At 38.8% G+C, this 12,508-nt stretch overlaps 1 protein-coding gene across 1 annotated transcript; it reads left to right on the top strand.

Annotated features, from left to right (window-relative positions):
* The first annotated feature begins 5,365 nt into the window (after positions 1–5,365).
* mul1b (mitochondrial E3 ubiquitin protein ligase 1b) lies at positions 5,366–12,466 on the top strand. Its single transcript, XM_047368370.1, has 5 exons — positions 5,366–5,523; positions 7,215–7,353; positions 9,012–9,099; positions 9,182–9,302; positions 10,352–12,466. The coding sequence occupies exons 2-5, from the start codon at positions 7,234–7,236 to the stop codon at positions 11,079–11,081; spliced, it is 1,059 nt and encodes a 352-aa protein (XP_047224326.1). The 5' UTR covers positions 5,366–5,523; positions 7,215–7,233; the 3' UTR covers positions 11,082–12,466.
* The last annotated feature ends 42 nt before the right edge of the window (positions 12,467–12,508 follow it).

Below are 12,508 nucleotides of genomic sequence, written 5' to 3' on the forward strand. Positions count from 1 at the left end.
GTTTGATTGAGTGTGTGGACAGGTGTCTTTTATACAGATAACAAGTTCAAACAGGTGCAGTTAATACAGGTAATGAGTGGAGAACAGGAGGGCTTCTTAAAGAAGAACTAACAGGTCTGTGAGAGCTGGGCTTCTTACTGGTTGTTAGGTGAACAAATACTTGTGTCATGCAATAAAATGCAAATTAATCACTTAAAATCACACAATGTTATTTTCTGGATTTGTGTTTTAGATTCTGTCACTCACAGAAAATAAAGAATTCTACATGTTTTGCATATGGGAAAACCTGCAAAATTGACATTGTATCAAATACTTGTTCTCCCCACTCTATATCAACCAAGGTAGGTATTAGGGTGTAGGGTGTCCTAACTCACTCCTCAGTTAGAATACACAATTTAGTCGTTATTTCTCGTTTGATAAATAACATGAAGTCTTTTCCATAAATAAAAAATGAGATGGTCATGGGTTTTCCTAATTTTCACATTTCAACATGGCTGTATAGGACTTCTGTAATTTTATGAAATTAACCTCTGTTTTAAATGTTTAATAATTTCTCTACAGAAAAACATCTCAGGCTCTTCTGAAGCAGTCACAGCAGATTCTCTCATTTCCTCAACAGCAAAACATCAAGGCAACAGATTTAGTCTCCTCGCAAAATGCTTCACCCTCTATATCCATCTTTCTGTCTGAAAGCCACTTGAAAATGTGTCATACTGTTGAATTTTGTGACAGACAAAGAAGAGAGGAAGTAGAAGGTCTTCCTCCTCAGAAGGATGATTGGGTTAGCAAAGCACACTCTATCCACAAAGAGCATGACTAATCTTGAATAGAGGCCTGCAGGATATTTCTGTTGTTTCTGAGGTTGAAAACAAGGTGGAAAAAGTCAGCCTTAGTTTCACACAAAGGGCTCATCATTAACATGTCAGACTGCTTGTGTCAAACAGAATGCAAAGTTTCATTTGGCAGCTGTGTATTTCATTTAATATTAAAAATATTTTGAAAGAACTGTTCAGAGCAGTATACTCTAGTATATAGGAGTTGATTAGACTTTACATTTTGAAAACATGCTTCACTTTTATTTATATATTAGGACACAAACAGGGTTAGTTTCATGCTGCTGCACCCAATCAACTCCAAATTACCCAGTGGACACATAGCTGATCATTTTAAAAGCATTAGGAAGTTGGTACAGCAGACTTACCAGAAAATGCAACCCATAGTGTCATAAATATATGGATCTATAATGGGAAATAATATTAATTTAGGTCATTTTTAATTTTAAACCATTTTTTTTTTTTTTTTTTTGGTATTTTTGTCACAAACGTTTCATATCAGTATGGTTTAGATAATTGTTCTGCTGCATAACTCAAGTGCATTCTAGCTTAGCCTCACTGACTACTGGCTGAAACATTCTCCTTCAGGAGACAAGTTCATATGTCAATTAAGGCAAGCTGTCCAGGTCCTAAGCAGCAAAGTAAATCCAGAGCATCACAATATCACCAAAATGTTTGACTGTTAGTATGATGAGTTTGTTTTCTGGAATTCTGTATTGGTTGTTCGCTCTAATAAAAGCTCTACTTTTATCCAATCAGTCCACAGAGCATTTTTCCAAAAGTATTGGGGATCATCACGATGGTTTTTGGCAAATGCGTGGGCCTTTGTGTTGTTTTTGGTCAGCAGTAGGTTTGAGTTTGAAACTCTTATAGAGGTCATTTTGAATCATGAACACTGACCTTAACTGAGGCAATTGAGTAGCATAGAGCTCAGGAAGTTGTGGGTTATTTTGTGACCACATGGACAAGTTATCAGGTCGCACTTGAATTCTTTTTGGCTGTCCAGATATCCCTGGGAAGGATCACCACTGTTACTGCAGTTTGCTGTAGTCCCAAATCTCTATAAAAGGCTTTGTAACCCCTTTTACATTTTATAATCATGAACATTAATTCATCATTTGGAAACTGCCTTTTGCATTTAGCAAAAAAGAAAAACATATTGACATATATAACTGAAAAATAAAATAAAGCAGAGATATATTTAAAAAAATATTTTTTCTGTGTTGTCTTTCTGTAACCTCAAACTCAAACAGTATTACAGAATTATTGAGCAAAAATAGCAGTTTGTTATTTGTTCTGCAGTTCAGTCTCAGGTAATCTGCTCACTGTTTCATCACATACAGGTCCTTCTCAAAATATTGTGATAAAGTTCATTATTTTCCATAATGTCATGATGAAAATTTAACATTCATATATTTTAGATTTATTGCACACTAACTGAAATATTTCAGGTCTTTTATTGTCTTAATACGGATGATTTTGGCATACAGCTCATGAAAACCCAAAATTCCTATCTCACAAAATTAGCATATTTCATCCGACCAATAAAAGAAAAGTGTTTTTAATACAAAAACCGTCAACCTTCAAATAATCATGTACAGTTATGCACTCAATACTTGGTCGGGAATCCTTTTGCAGAAATGACTGCTTCAATGCGGCGTGGCATGGAGGCAATCAGCCTGTGGCACTGCTGAGGTCTTATGGAGGCCCAGGATGCTTCGATAGCGGCCTTTAGCTCATCCAGAGTGTTGGGTCTTGAGTCTCTCAACGTTCTCTTCACAATATCCCACAGATTCTCTATGGGGTTCAGGTCAGGAGAGTTGGCAGGCCAATTGAGCACAGTGATACCATGGTCAGTAAACCATTTACCAGTGGTTTTGGCACTGTGAGCAGGTGCCAGGTCGTGCTGAAAAATGAAATCTTCATCTCCATTAAGCTTTTCAGCAGATGGAAGCATGAAGTGCTCCAAAATCTCCTGATAGCTAGCTGCATTGACCCTGCCCTTGATAAAACACAGTGGACCAACACCAGCAGCTGACACGGCACCCCAGACCATCACTGACTGTGGGTACTTGACACTGGACTTCTGGCATTTTGGCATTTCCTTCTCCCCAGTCTTCCTCCAGACTCTGGCACCTTGATTTCTGAATGACATGCAGAATTTGCTTTCATCCGAAAAAAGTACTTTGGACCACTGAGCAACAGTCCAGTGCTGCTTCTCTGTAGCCCAGGTCTGGGGAATGCGGCACCTGTAGCCCATTTCCTGCACACGCCTGTGCACGGTGGCTCTGGATGTTTCTACTCCAGACTCAGTCCACTGGTTCCGCAGGTCCCCCAAGGTCTGGAATCGGCCCTTCTCCACAATCTTCCTCAGGGTCCGGTCACCTCTTCTCGTTGTGCAGTGTTTTCTGCCACACTTTTTCCTTCCCACAGACTTCCCACTGAGGTGCCTTGATACAGCACTCTGGGAACAGCCTATTCGTTCAGAAATTTCTTTCTGTGTCTTACCCTCTTGCTTGAGGGTGTCAATAGTGGCCTTCTGGACAGCAGTCAGGTCGGCAGTCTTACCCATGATTGGGGTTTTGAGTGATGAACCAGGCTGGGAGTTTTAAAGGCCTCAGGAATCTTTTGCAGGTGTTTAGAGTTAACTCGTTGATTCAGATGATTAGGTTCATAGCTCGTTTAGAGACCCTTTTAATGATATGCTAATTTTGTGAGATAGGAATTTTGGGTTTTCATGAGCTGTATGCCAAAATCATCCGTATTAAGACAATAAAAGACCTGAAATATTTCAGTTAGTGTGCAATGAATCTAAAATATATGAATGTTAAATTTTCATCATTACATTATGGAAAATAATGAACTTTATCACAATATGCTAATATTTTGAGAAGGACCTGTACTAGGCTGCAATGGGCCAGTTTTGACAGCTGCCAGACCCAAATACATGAAGAATCAAAACTGACTTGGGATGTTTGGAGATAAACAGCACATATGTCCACAGGAGTCAATTATCCGTGTTGACTTAATTCACAGCAATGAAATGACCTGCATACCTTCTTCAAACAAGAATTACTGCATTTACTTTTCTTCAAAAATGTAGTGTACTTTAACAGCTGATCATACAATGCAGATACTTTTGTTTTCTTAGCAAGAACCTTCCTGTGTGAGTGCATAATATTGTAGTGATTTATAGCTGGACCCAAAGTCATCGCTAAGATTAGAGGCAGGCATTAATATGGCAGCCAAAGGGTCATCTAAGGGCAGGAAGGACCTCTCTCTCTCTGTGTAGCTTCAAGGTGTACAGCTGCATTTTAGTGCAAAGAAATCAGTCCTAATTTTATTAGATGGAGGGAAATAACGTTACGTGCTCTGCACAAGCAATTTGATACTTACTCAAAGAGGAGACATGAGAAATAACCAACTGAAGGAAGAAAGTAGGCTAGCAGGGGCAGGTCTATAAATTATGAATGCATTGCAGAACATCAAAAGCAGGAGTTGTATTGCTTTTGTTTGTCAAATTATTTGGCCAATAAAAATCCAATGGTCAATGTTATAGATTGTTATACATTTTAAACTACCTTAGTTCATGTTTTTTTTATTAATGTTTACCTAAAACTTGGGATATTTTTGTCACAACCACACATTAGAGATGACATCATGATGCAAAAAATCATGTGTGACAAAGTTTTACTGCTATGTCAAAGAAAGGTAGCTACTTCTTCTCTCAGAAGTTCAATTTTCATTCATCATAAAAATCATTAAATATTTTAAAACATTTTTCACAGTTTATATCTCAAAAACCTGAGTAATTTTTGTTTGCTTTTTAGATGGTTTTAGAAACATATTTGTACAAGTTTAAATCTTAATATTTTCCACTGAATATGGATGAATTGCCCAACAGAGCATTTAAATAAGAACTATTATCCAGCTGTTTCAGACACTGGAGGAAAAAGACAAACTTGTGCAGCTTTTTTTTTTTGCACTTTTTCCTTCCACTCAACTTTCCAATAATATATTTGGATACAGCACTCTGTGTACAACCTGTTTCGCGGGTTGTACACAGAGTGTATTACCTGTTTAGCAATGACGCTTTGTGTCTTAGCTTTTTTGTAGAAGGTGTCAAGGACTGCTGGACAACTGTCTAGTCAGCACTATTCTGCATGATTGTGTAGGCTATAGCATGGCCAAAACATATATTTCTGTATTAAAAATATATATTTTTTGCTCTTACGTAATATTCTAAGTTTTGGAGAAAAAGATATTTGAGTTTTCACTAGCTGTAAGCGATAATTATCAAAATTAACATAAGCAAACGCTTCAAACATATATTGAAATATATATAATGAATAATATTTCGTTTCTCGTGTGAGAGGGATTTTTATAATTGAAGTCGTTAAATAAATGAGCTTTTTGATTACTTTTAAATGTATTGACCTGCGCCTGTTCTTCAGGATCTACAAATTTTTCAGTAACGATGATGCCGTAAGAAATAACTGACATCATACATCAAAACTGAATCAACATTTTAAATAATTCGGGGGATAAAGAGAAGACCTTGGTTACAGTGTTTTTGACTGGTCTTTACTGACATCTGCTGGCGAAGAGTAGAACAGCATGTATTTGAGTCTATGGAGACGCTAGAACTGAGCGAAAGCAGCTGCTCTTGACAGCACAAAGGTGAACAAAGGTAACTCAGCTCAAACTTGCTGTTTTCCATCAAAGTCATTCCTACCTTTATTAATACCACCTAAACTGTTTCCTCCGTTGTAGTCCAAAACATAGTTAGCAAACTGCTATTTTTTATGTCAGCTAGTAGCTCAGGTAAGGAAAGTGTTAGCTAGTTTGCTTGCTAATAATGGCTAACTATAACCAGTTAACCCTCAAAATCATAATATTTGTAAAGAAACCGTCTGGGCTTGGAGGCTGCAGTCAAAAGAAACATGTGTTCAATAGGTTAACGTCGCCGTGCTAGTTCAAATGACTTTTAATTGTCTCTTTGTTAACCGAAGCTAACTTCCTGTTTTGAGGGTTATGTTAGTTTATTGAATTAAAGAGCTACAATCAGTGTAGGTGACTTTCAATCTGGCAATTATTGCAGTAGTGGATGAAATTTTATTTACTAATATAATATTTTGGGAAATGGAAAATATAGCAAAATGTATTTAAAATATGTTTCTATTCTTACGATAAAACGATTGACAAAGCTTGGCTGATGTTGCTAAAACGTTTTTCCTGTTTAATTCTGCTATTCCTGAACATTTGCTAATGTTTATACTATCATAGGAAAAATAAATGACACCCTAAATTGCATTGTTTTAGAAAGCAGGATTGTATAAGAATATCCCTACCTGTGTTGGGTTTTAAAATGAGCTTTAATTGTACTAAAATACTCCACATATTGCTAACTTTGTCCATTTTGCTGGTGGGGAGGATATGTTAAAGTTCATGACATTCAGTACCATGGATATTCAATTTTAACAAGAACTGGTCTTAAATTCAGTTCAAGGTGAAATTAAATTCATTCGCGTCCATCACTCAGCACCGAAAGATTGTGTACTAAATTCATAGCTGAAACATTGGATAGTTTTCCTTGATTCATCATATATTCTATGAAGTAAACCTGAGTTAATACAAAAATGCAGTTTCCCAATGATGATTTCATTTAATAAGGAAAAAAAAGCTATCCAAACCAATCTGGCCTTATAGAAAAAAAGCAATTGCCCCCTAAACCCAATAACTGCTTGTGCCAACTCCTACCATCAAGCCATTGTGATAACTGGCAGTGAGTCCTTGCTGTGTAGAAGAAGAATCAACTGCATTGTTAAAAATAAGACCAAAAATTGCTTTACAACAAACATGAGACTAATAAAGTAATATACCAATCACAAAAAGCTTTTGAATCCTATTTCCTTCACGTTTTTTTGGTTTTGTTTTTCTTTTTGTTTAATAGGTAATAACAGAGTGGCATCTGTTGTGTGTTTTTGAACACTTAGATAATCCTAGGTTAAATCCATATACAGTCAGAACTTTATCAAGATTATTCTTATCAGATTATTTAAATTACTCTGTGGGTTGTGTGGGTCGAACAGGAAAAAATAAATAGTTTTGACTGGTATAACAAAGAATTGATAGTTTATACCCTACTGAAAATAAAGATGGGGTTTGCTTTGTTAAGTATTTAAATGTTTATTTGCATATTTAATTTAATTAATGCATATTTTCACATTCATTGACATTATAATTCCAGTGAAGAGGTTTTAGTTAAACGTTGACTGTCTTTCTGAAATGTCAGAGTTAAATTACAAAGTCAAAGCAAGTAGAACTACTTGACAGAATAGTAATGAACCTAATTATCTGTTTCCATCACTTCTCCCAAAGTTGTCCTAAATGCTGCAGAATGGAGTCAAGTGGAAAACCTTCAGCAGCACAGATTGTGGTTTTAGCCACCAGCTCTACGCTGACTGCCATATTTTATTCCATTTACAGAAGCAGAGCTAAAACTGTTTCCCGTTTAAAGGTCAGCCATGTTCTCTGCCCAAAATGGCAAATGTACTACAGGTCCTTCTCAAAATATTAGCATATTGTGATAAAGTTCATTATTTTCCATAATGTCATGATGAAAATTTAACATTCATATATTTTAGATTCATTGCACACTAACAGAAATATTTTAGGTCTTTTATTGTCTTAATACGGATGATTTTGGCATACAGCTCATGAAAACCCAAAATTCCTATCTCACAAAATTAGCATATCATTAAAAGGGTCTCTAAACGAGCTATGAACCTAATCATCTGAATCAACGAGTTAACTCTAAACACCTGCAAAAGATTCCTGAGGCCTTTAAAACTCCCAGCCTGGTTCATCACTCAAAACCCCAATCATGGGTAAGACTGCCGACCTGACTGCTGTCCAGAAGGCCACTATTGACACCCTCAAGCAAGAGGGTAAGACACAGAAAGACATTTCTGTACAAATAGGCTGTTCCCAGAGTGCTGTATCAAGGCACCTCAGTGGGAAGTCTGTGGGAAGGAAAAAGTGTGGCAGAAAACGCTGCACAACGAGAAGAGGTGACCGGACCCTGAGGAAGATTGTGGAGAAGGGCCGATTCCAGACCTTGGGGGACCTGCGGAAGCAGTGGACTGAGTCTGGAGTAGAAACATCCAAAGCCACCGTGCACAGGCGTGTGCAGGAAATGGGCTACAGGTGCCACATTCCCCAGTCCTGGGCTACAGAGAAGCAGCACTGGACTGTTGCTCAGTGGTCTAAAGTACTTTTTTCGGATGAAAGCAAATTCTGCATGTTATTCGGAAATCAAGGTGCCAGAGTCTGGAGGAAGACTGGGGAGAAGGAAATACCAAAATGCCAGAAGTCCGGTGTCAAGTACCCACAGTCAGTGATGGTCTGGGGTGCCGTGTCAGCTGCTGGTGTTGGTCCACTGTGTTTTATCAAGGGCAGGGTCAATGCAGCTAGCTATCAGGAGATTTTGGAGCACTTCATGCTTCCATCTGTTGAAAAGCTTTATGGAGATGAAGATTTCATTTTTCAGCACGACCTGGTACCTGCTCACAGTGCCAAAACCACTGGTAAATGGTTTACTGACCATGGTATCACTGTGCTCAATTGGCCTGCCAACTCTCCTGACCTGAACCCCATAGAGAATCTGTGGGATATTGTGAAGAGAACGTTGAGAGACTCAAGACCCAACACTCTGGATGAGCTAAAGGCCGCTATCGAAGCATCCTGGGCCTCCATAAGACCTCAGCAGTGCCACAGGCTGATTGCCTCCATGCCACGCCGCATTGAAGCAGTCATTTCTGCAAAAGGATTCCCGACCAAGTATTGAGTGCATAACTGTACATGATTATTTGAAGGTTGACGTTTTTTGTATTAAAAACACTTTTCTTTTATTGGTCGGATGAAATATGCTAATTTTGTGAGATAGGAATTTTGGGTTTTCATGAGCTGTATGCCAAAATCATCCGTATTAAGATAATAAAAGACCTGAAATATTTCAGTTAGTGTGCAATGAATCTAAAATATATGAATGTTAAATTTTCATCATGACATTATGGAAAATAATGAACTTTATCACAATATGCTAATATTTTGAGAAGGACCTGTAATTTACTGCATATGATTAAATCCTGTATTTGTTTTGTTCTTTAAACACAGGAAGCTAAGAAAGTCTCCATTGATAAGGATTTAAAAGCCACCCTGTCTGAAACCCCTGGAAGATGTGTCTCGTATGCTGTCATAGAAGGTCTGCAGAGCGTTCTTTAAAGCCTTAATAAGACAAATAAGAATTGCCTCCGTGCTGTACTAAGTGTTCTTACATGCTGTAGGTGTGGTGAGATCAGTGAAGGAGACTCTGAACAGCCAGTTTGTTGATAATTGCAAAGGAGTCATTGAGAGGCTGACACTGAAGGAGGAAAAGATGGTGTGGAATCGCACCACTCACATATGGTGAGTTGAGAAAACTTAAAAGGTGCTGCTCTGATATTTTGTCTGCAAGCGTTTTTCTTACAAGTCTGATCTTCATTTTAGAAAATCTTATAAGTTTGCCTATTTTCTTTTCATGACACGAATGTCTGGCATCTAGTCCAAGTGCCGTCATCAGAATACGACATGTGAGCAGATGGAGAATGATTTCATACAACTATTTAAATCTTGCACAAGGTTGTAACGTTAGTGTAGTATCATGGTCGGAGCAGATGGCAATGCTGACGCAGACAGCAGCTGCCACGTAAGATTCACAGTGTCCACATTTTGTGATGAATCTTATCTTGTAGAAGGAGCAATCAGACATTCATTGGGGAGAAGGGAAACTGCACTGCTGGCATCAGTTTATTAGCTGCAACACATTAAAACGGCATGTAAACAAATCTGCAAATGCCACCATCTAAATGTCACAGATTGTTTCCTGTCTGGTTTCTCAGAGACCAGGGAGATAAAGTAGCCGTCATATTTATTTCTTTAATTTTTGATAGTTATTTGTGTTGCATCATGAAGGAAAATTAAAACGGGCCAACAAACTAAAATAGAAAAATCGATTTTCCAAGGCGCACAAGTGGCGAGCATTCTGAGAAAGGTTTACTTGAATTACGATAGGATACAACAATGAAGAGATCAACAGTATTTAAAGCATGTGTGTGGCTGAGCTGCTTCTGTGTGTGTAGCTTTAAATCCAGCTGAGCAGCTGGTGCTGTGCCTCTTTCAGGAAGAGTTTGTGGAGAGTCAGAGAGGTTCCGCCAGTGGGAGCAGCACAGCTCATCCAGATGATTGCTTAAACTTTATAGCAGCAGATGTTCAATTCACTTGGAGGCACATTAAGAGGCTTCAAACCTGAAGCACATCTTTCTAAACGAAGGCAGAGGGCTTACCTTGTATCTTTTTAACTTTCCCAGATGTTTAACTATCACCATGTGGCGTTTCTAGGTATAAATTCTGTTTGTCGTCCATTTATAAGCTATTCATAAGTCGAATTTTTCATGTGTAACTATATTTTCAAACAGGAATAGCACAGAGAAAGTCATCCACCAGCGCACTAACACGGTTCCATTTGCAATTGGCTCTCACGATGAAGACATCACCACCACTGTGCGGGTTGTACGTCCCTTAGATGGAGCAGAGCTGGACCTGGAGACTACCTATGAGAACTTCCACCCCACAGCCCAGTCCCTGTCCAGCGTCATTGGCCACTTCATCAGCGGAGAGCGGCCAAAAGGGGTCCACGAAACGGAAGAGATGCTGCGAGTGGGCGACAGTTTGACGGGAGTGGGTGAGCTGGTCCTGGATAACAACCTGATCAAGCTCCAACCCCCCAAACAGGGCTTCTGTTATTTCCTCACCCGGCAGGACTACGAGTCTCTCCTGAGGAAGCACGTGAATGGCGTGAGGGTGTGGAGGATTCTGGCGGTTGTGTTTGGACTCGCCACCTGTTCCACGCTCCTCTTCATGCTGTGGAAGTGGTACGTTCACTGCAGGGAGAGCAGAAAGAAGAGGAGCATTCTAGAAGAGTTCAAGGAGCAGCAGAGGAAGCGCATGCGGGAACTGAAGATTGATGAGAACAGCGTTCCCCCAACTAACTGTACCGTGTGTCTGAGCCGGGAACGCTCCTGCGTGTTTCTGGAATGTGGTCACGTGTGTTCCTGCGGTCCATGCTTCGAGGCCCTTCCAGAGCCAAAGAAATGTCCCATCTGCAGGGCGACTATCGACAGAGTGGTGCCTCTTTACAACAGCTGAAGTCAACAATTAACCCGAATGTCAGTCTGAATTTCTCAGGCTTGAAAAGGGCACTTAAACAAGCCCTGATAGTGACACGTTACCTGTGCTGAACTGGACTGGAGTCAATGTTGAAATGAAATTTGTAAGCTAATTCATATCCATTAAGACATTGTGTAATCTTAAGAGAGAAAATGGGATCTCGTTGTTCTCAGGCTTACAAATATTGATCCAACTCTACCCCACTTCCACAAAAATCTATCGGAGAGATAAAAGCATTGTACAAGGGTTCCACTGGAAGGACTTTATGTTTGGTGTCATTAAAGCCTTATATTCAGTCATCAGCTCTCACTTTTTTACTCTTGTTAAAAGGAATGTGACACTGACTGTAGGGGCTGTCATCTCTCTAGGTTTATACGTACAGAGGATCTAAAATGTGCACACAGCCCTTTTGAAAAGGCAGATTTTTGTTGTATGAAAGAATAAGACCTTAATAATTAATTTCAATACTTTGACATACATCCTGTTCAATTAAACTAGGAAAAACATCTGTTTGGGGGAAATACAAATTAAAGTTTCAGTAACAGTTGCGTAAGTAAAGAGACATTTCAACTAATACTGGTTGAAGCACCTCCTGATTTAATATTGTTCTACCTTGCAAATGTCTGCCAGATCTATCATACTGTGAGGATATCTGTTGTTTACTGGTAACCCTGCAGACTTCCTGTCAGATTTAGTTCTGACCTCAGAAATGATTCCAAAACTTTTATTTTTTTCCATCGATCCTGTCTTTTAATAATTTTGATGAATGCCTGGAGTCACTGCGATCGTAAGAAATGAATGCCCTGGTCAGCTTTGTAGCAGACACCTGAAGGTTTTTGTACAGAAATGAAAGAAAAAGCTTCTGTTTTACAACCCCACTCCTTTGTCGTGATCCATACTATCTATACAGAAATTCATGCAGCTACTCCAGCATTGCTGCGGACCTTTTGGAAGCCTCTAGACTAAGTTTCATTCTCGTCTTTCCATGACATTTGGAGAAACATCCAGTTTTCGTAACGTCACAGTTGCCTTTATATTTTCTCCAAATATTTAACAGTGCCTTGGTATATTTATAATGCTGTTGAATTTTCTTTCTAACCTTCTCCTGATTGATACTTTTTTTCCACTGTAAAGGTTGAAAAAAGCAATGACATTATATTATGGTGTTATGTTTTTATATCCCAAAAACCTGCTAATTTACTTCAACTGTGTATCCACTGAGACGTCCATAACTAAGAACATGTATCAAAGGTCACAATGAGCTTGAGGACCTTGACTGGTTGTGCTGGTTGGTTTAGTTTCATCATATTTATTGTGTGTGTGGTCAAAAATCCCATCCAAATAAAAAAATGGATTCTAACAGACCTTTGACCCTCTGTCTTTTTAACTTTGAAAAGGTAAACACA

The sequence above is a fragment of the Girardinichthys multiradiatus genome, chromosome 1, assembly GCF_021462225.1.
Source record: "Girardinichthys multiradiatus isolate DD_20200921_A chromosome 1, DD_fGirMul_XY1, whole genome shotgun sequence".
Classification (NCBI taxonomy): Eukaryota; Metazoa; Chordata; class Actinopteri; order Cyprinodontiformes; family Goodeidae; genus Girardinichthys; species Girardinichthys multiradiatus.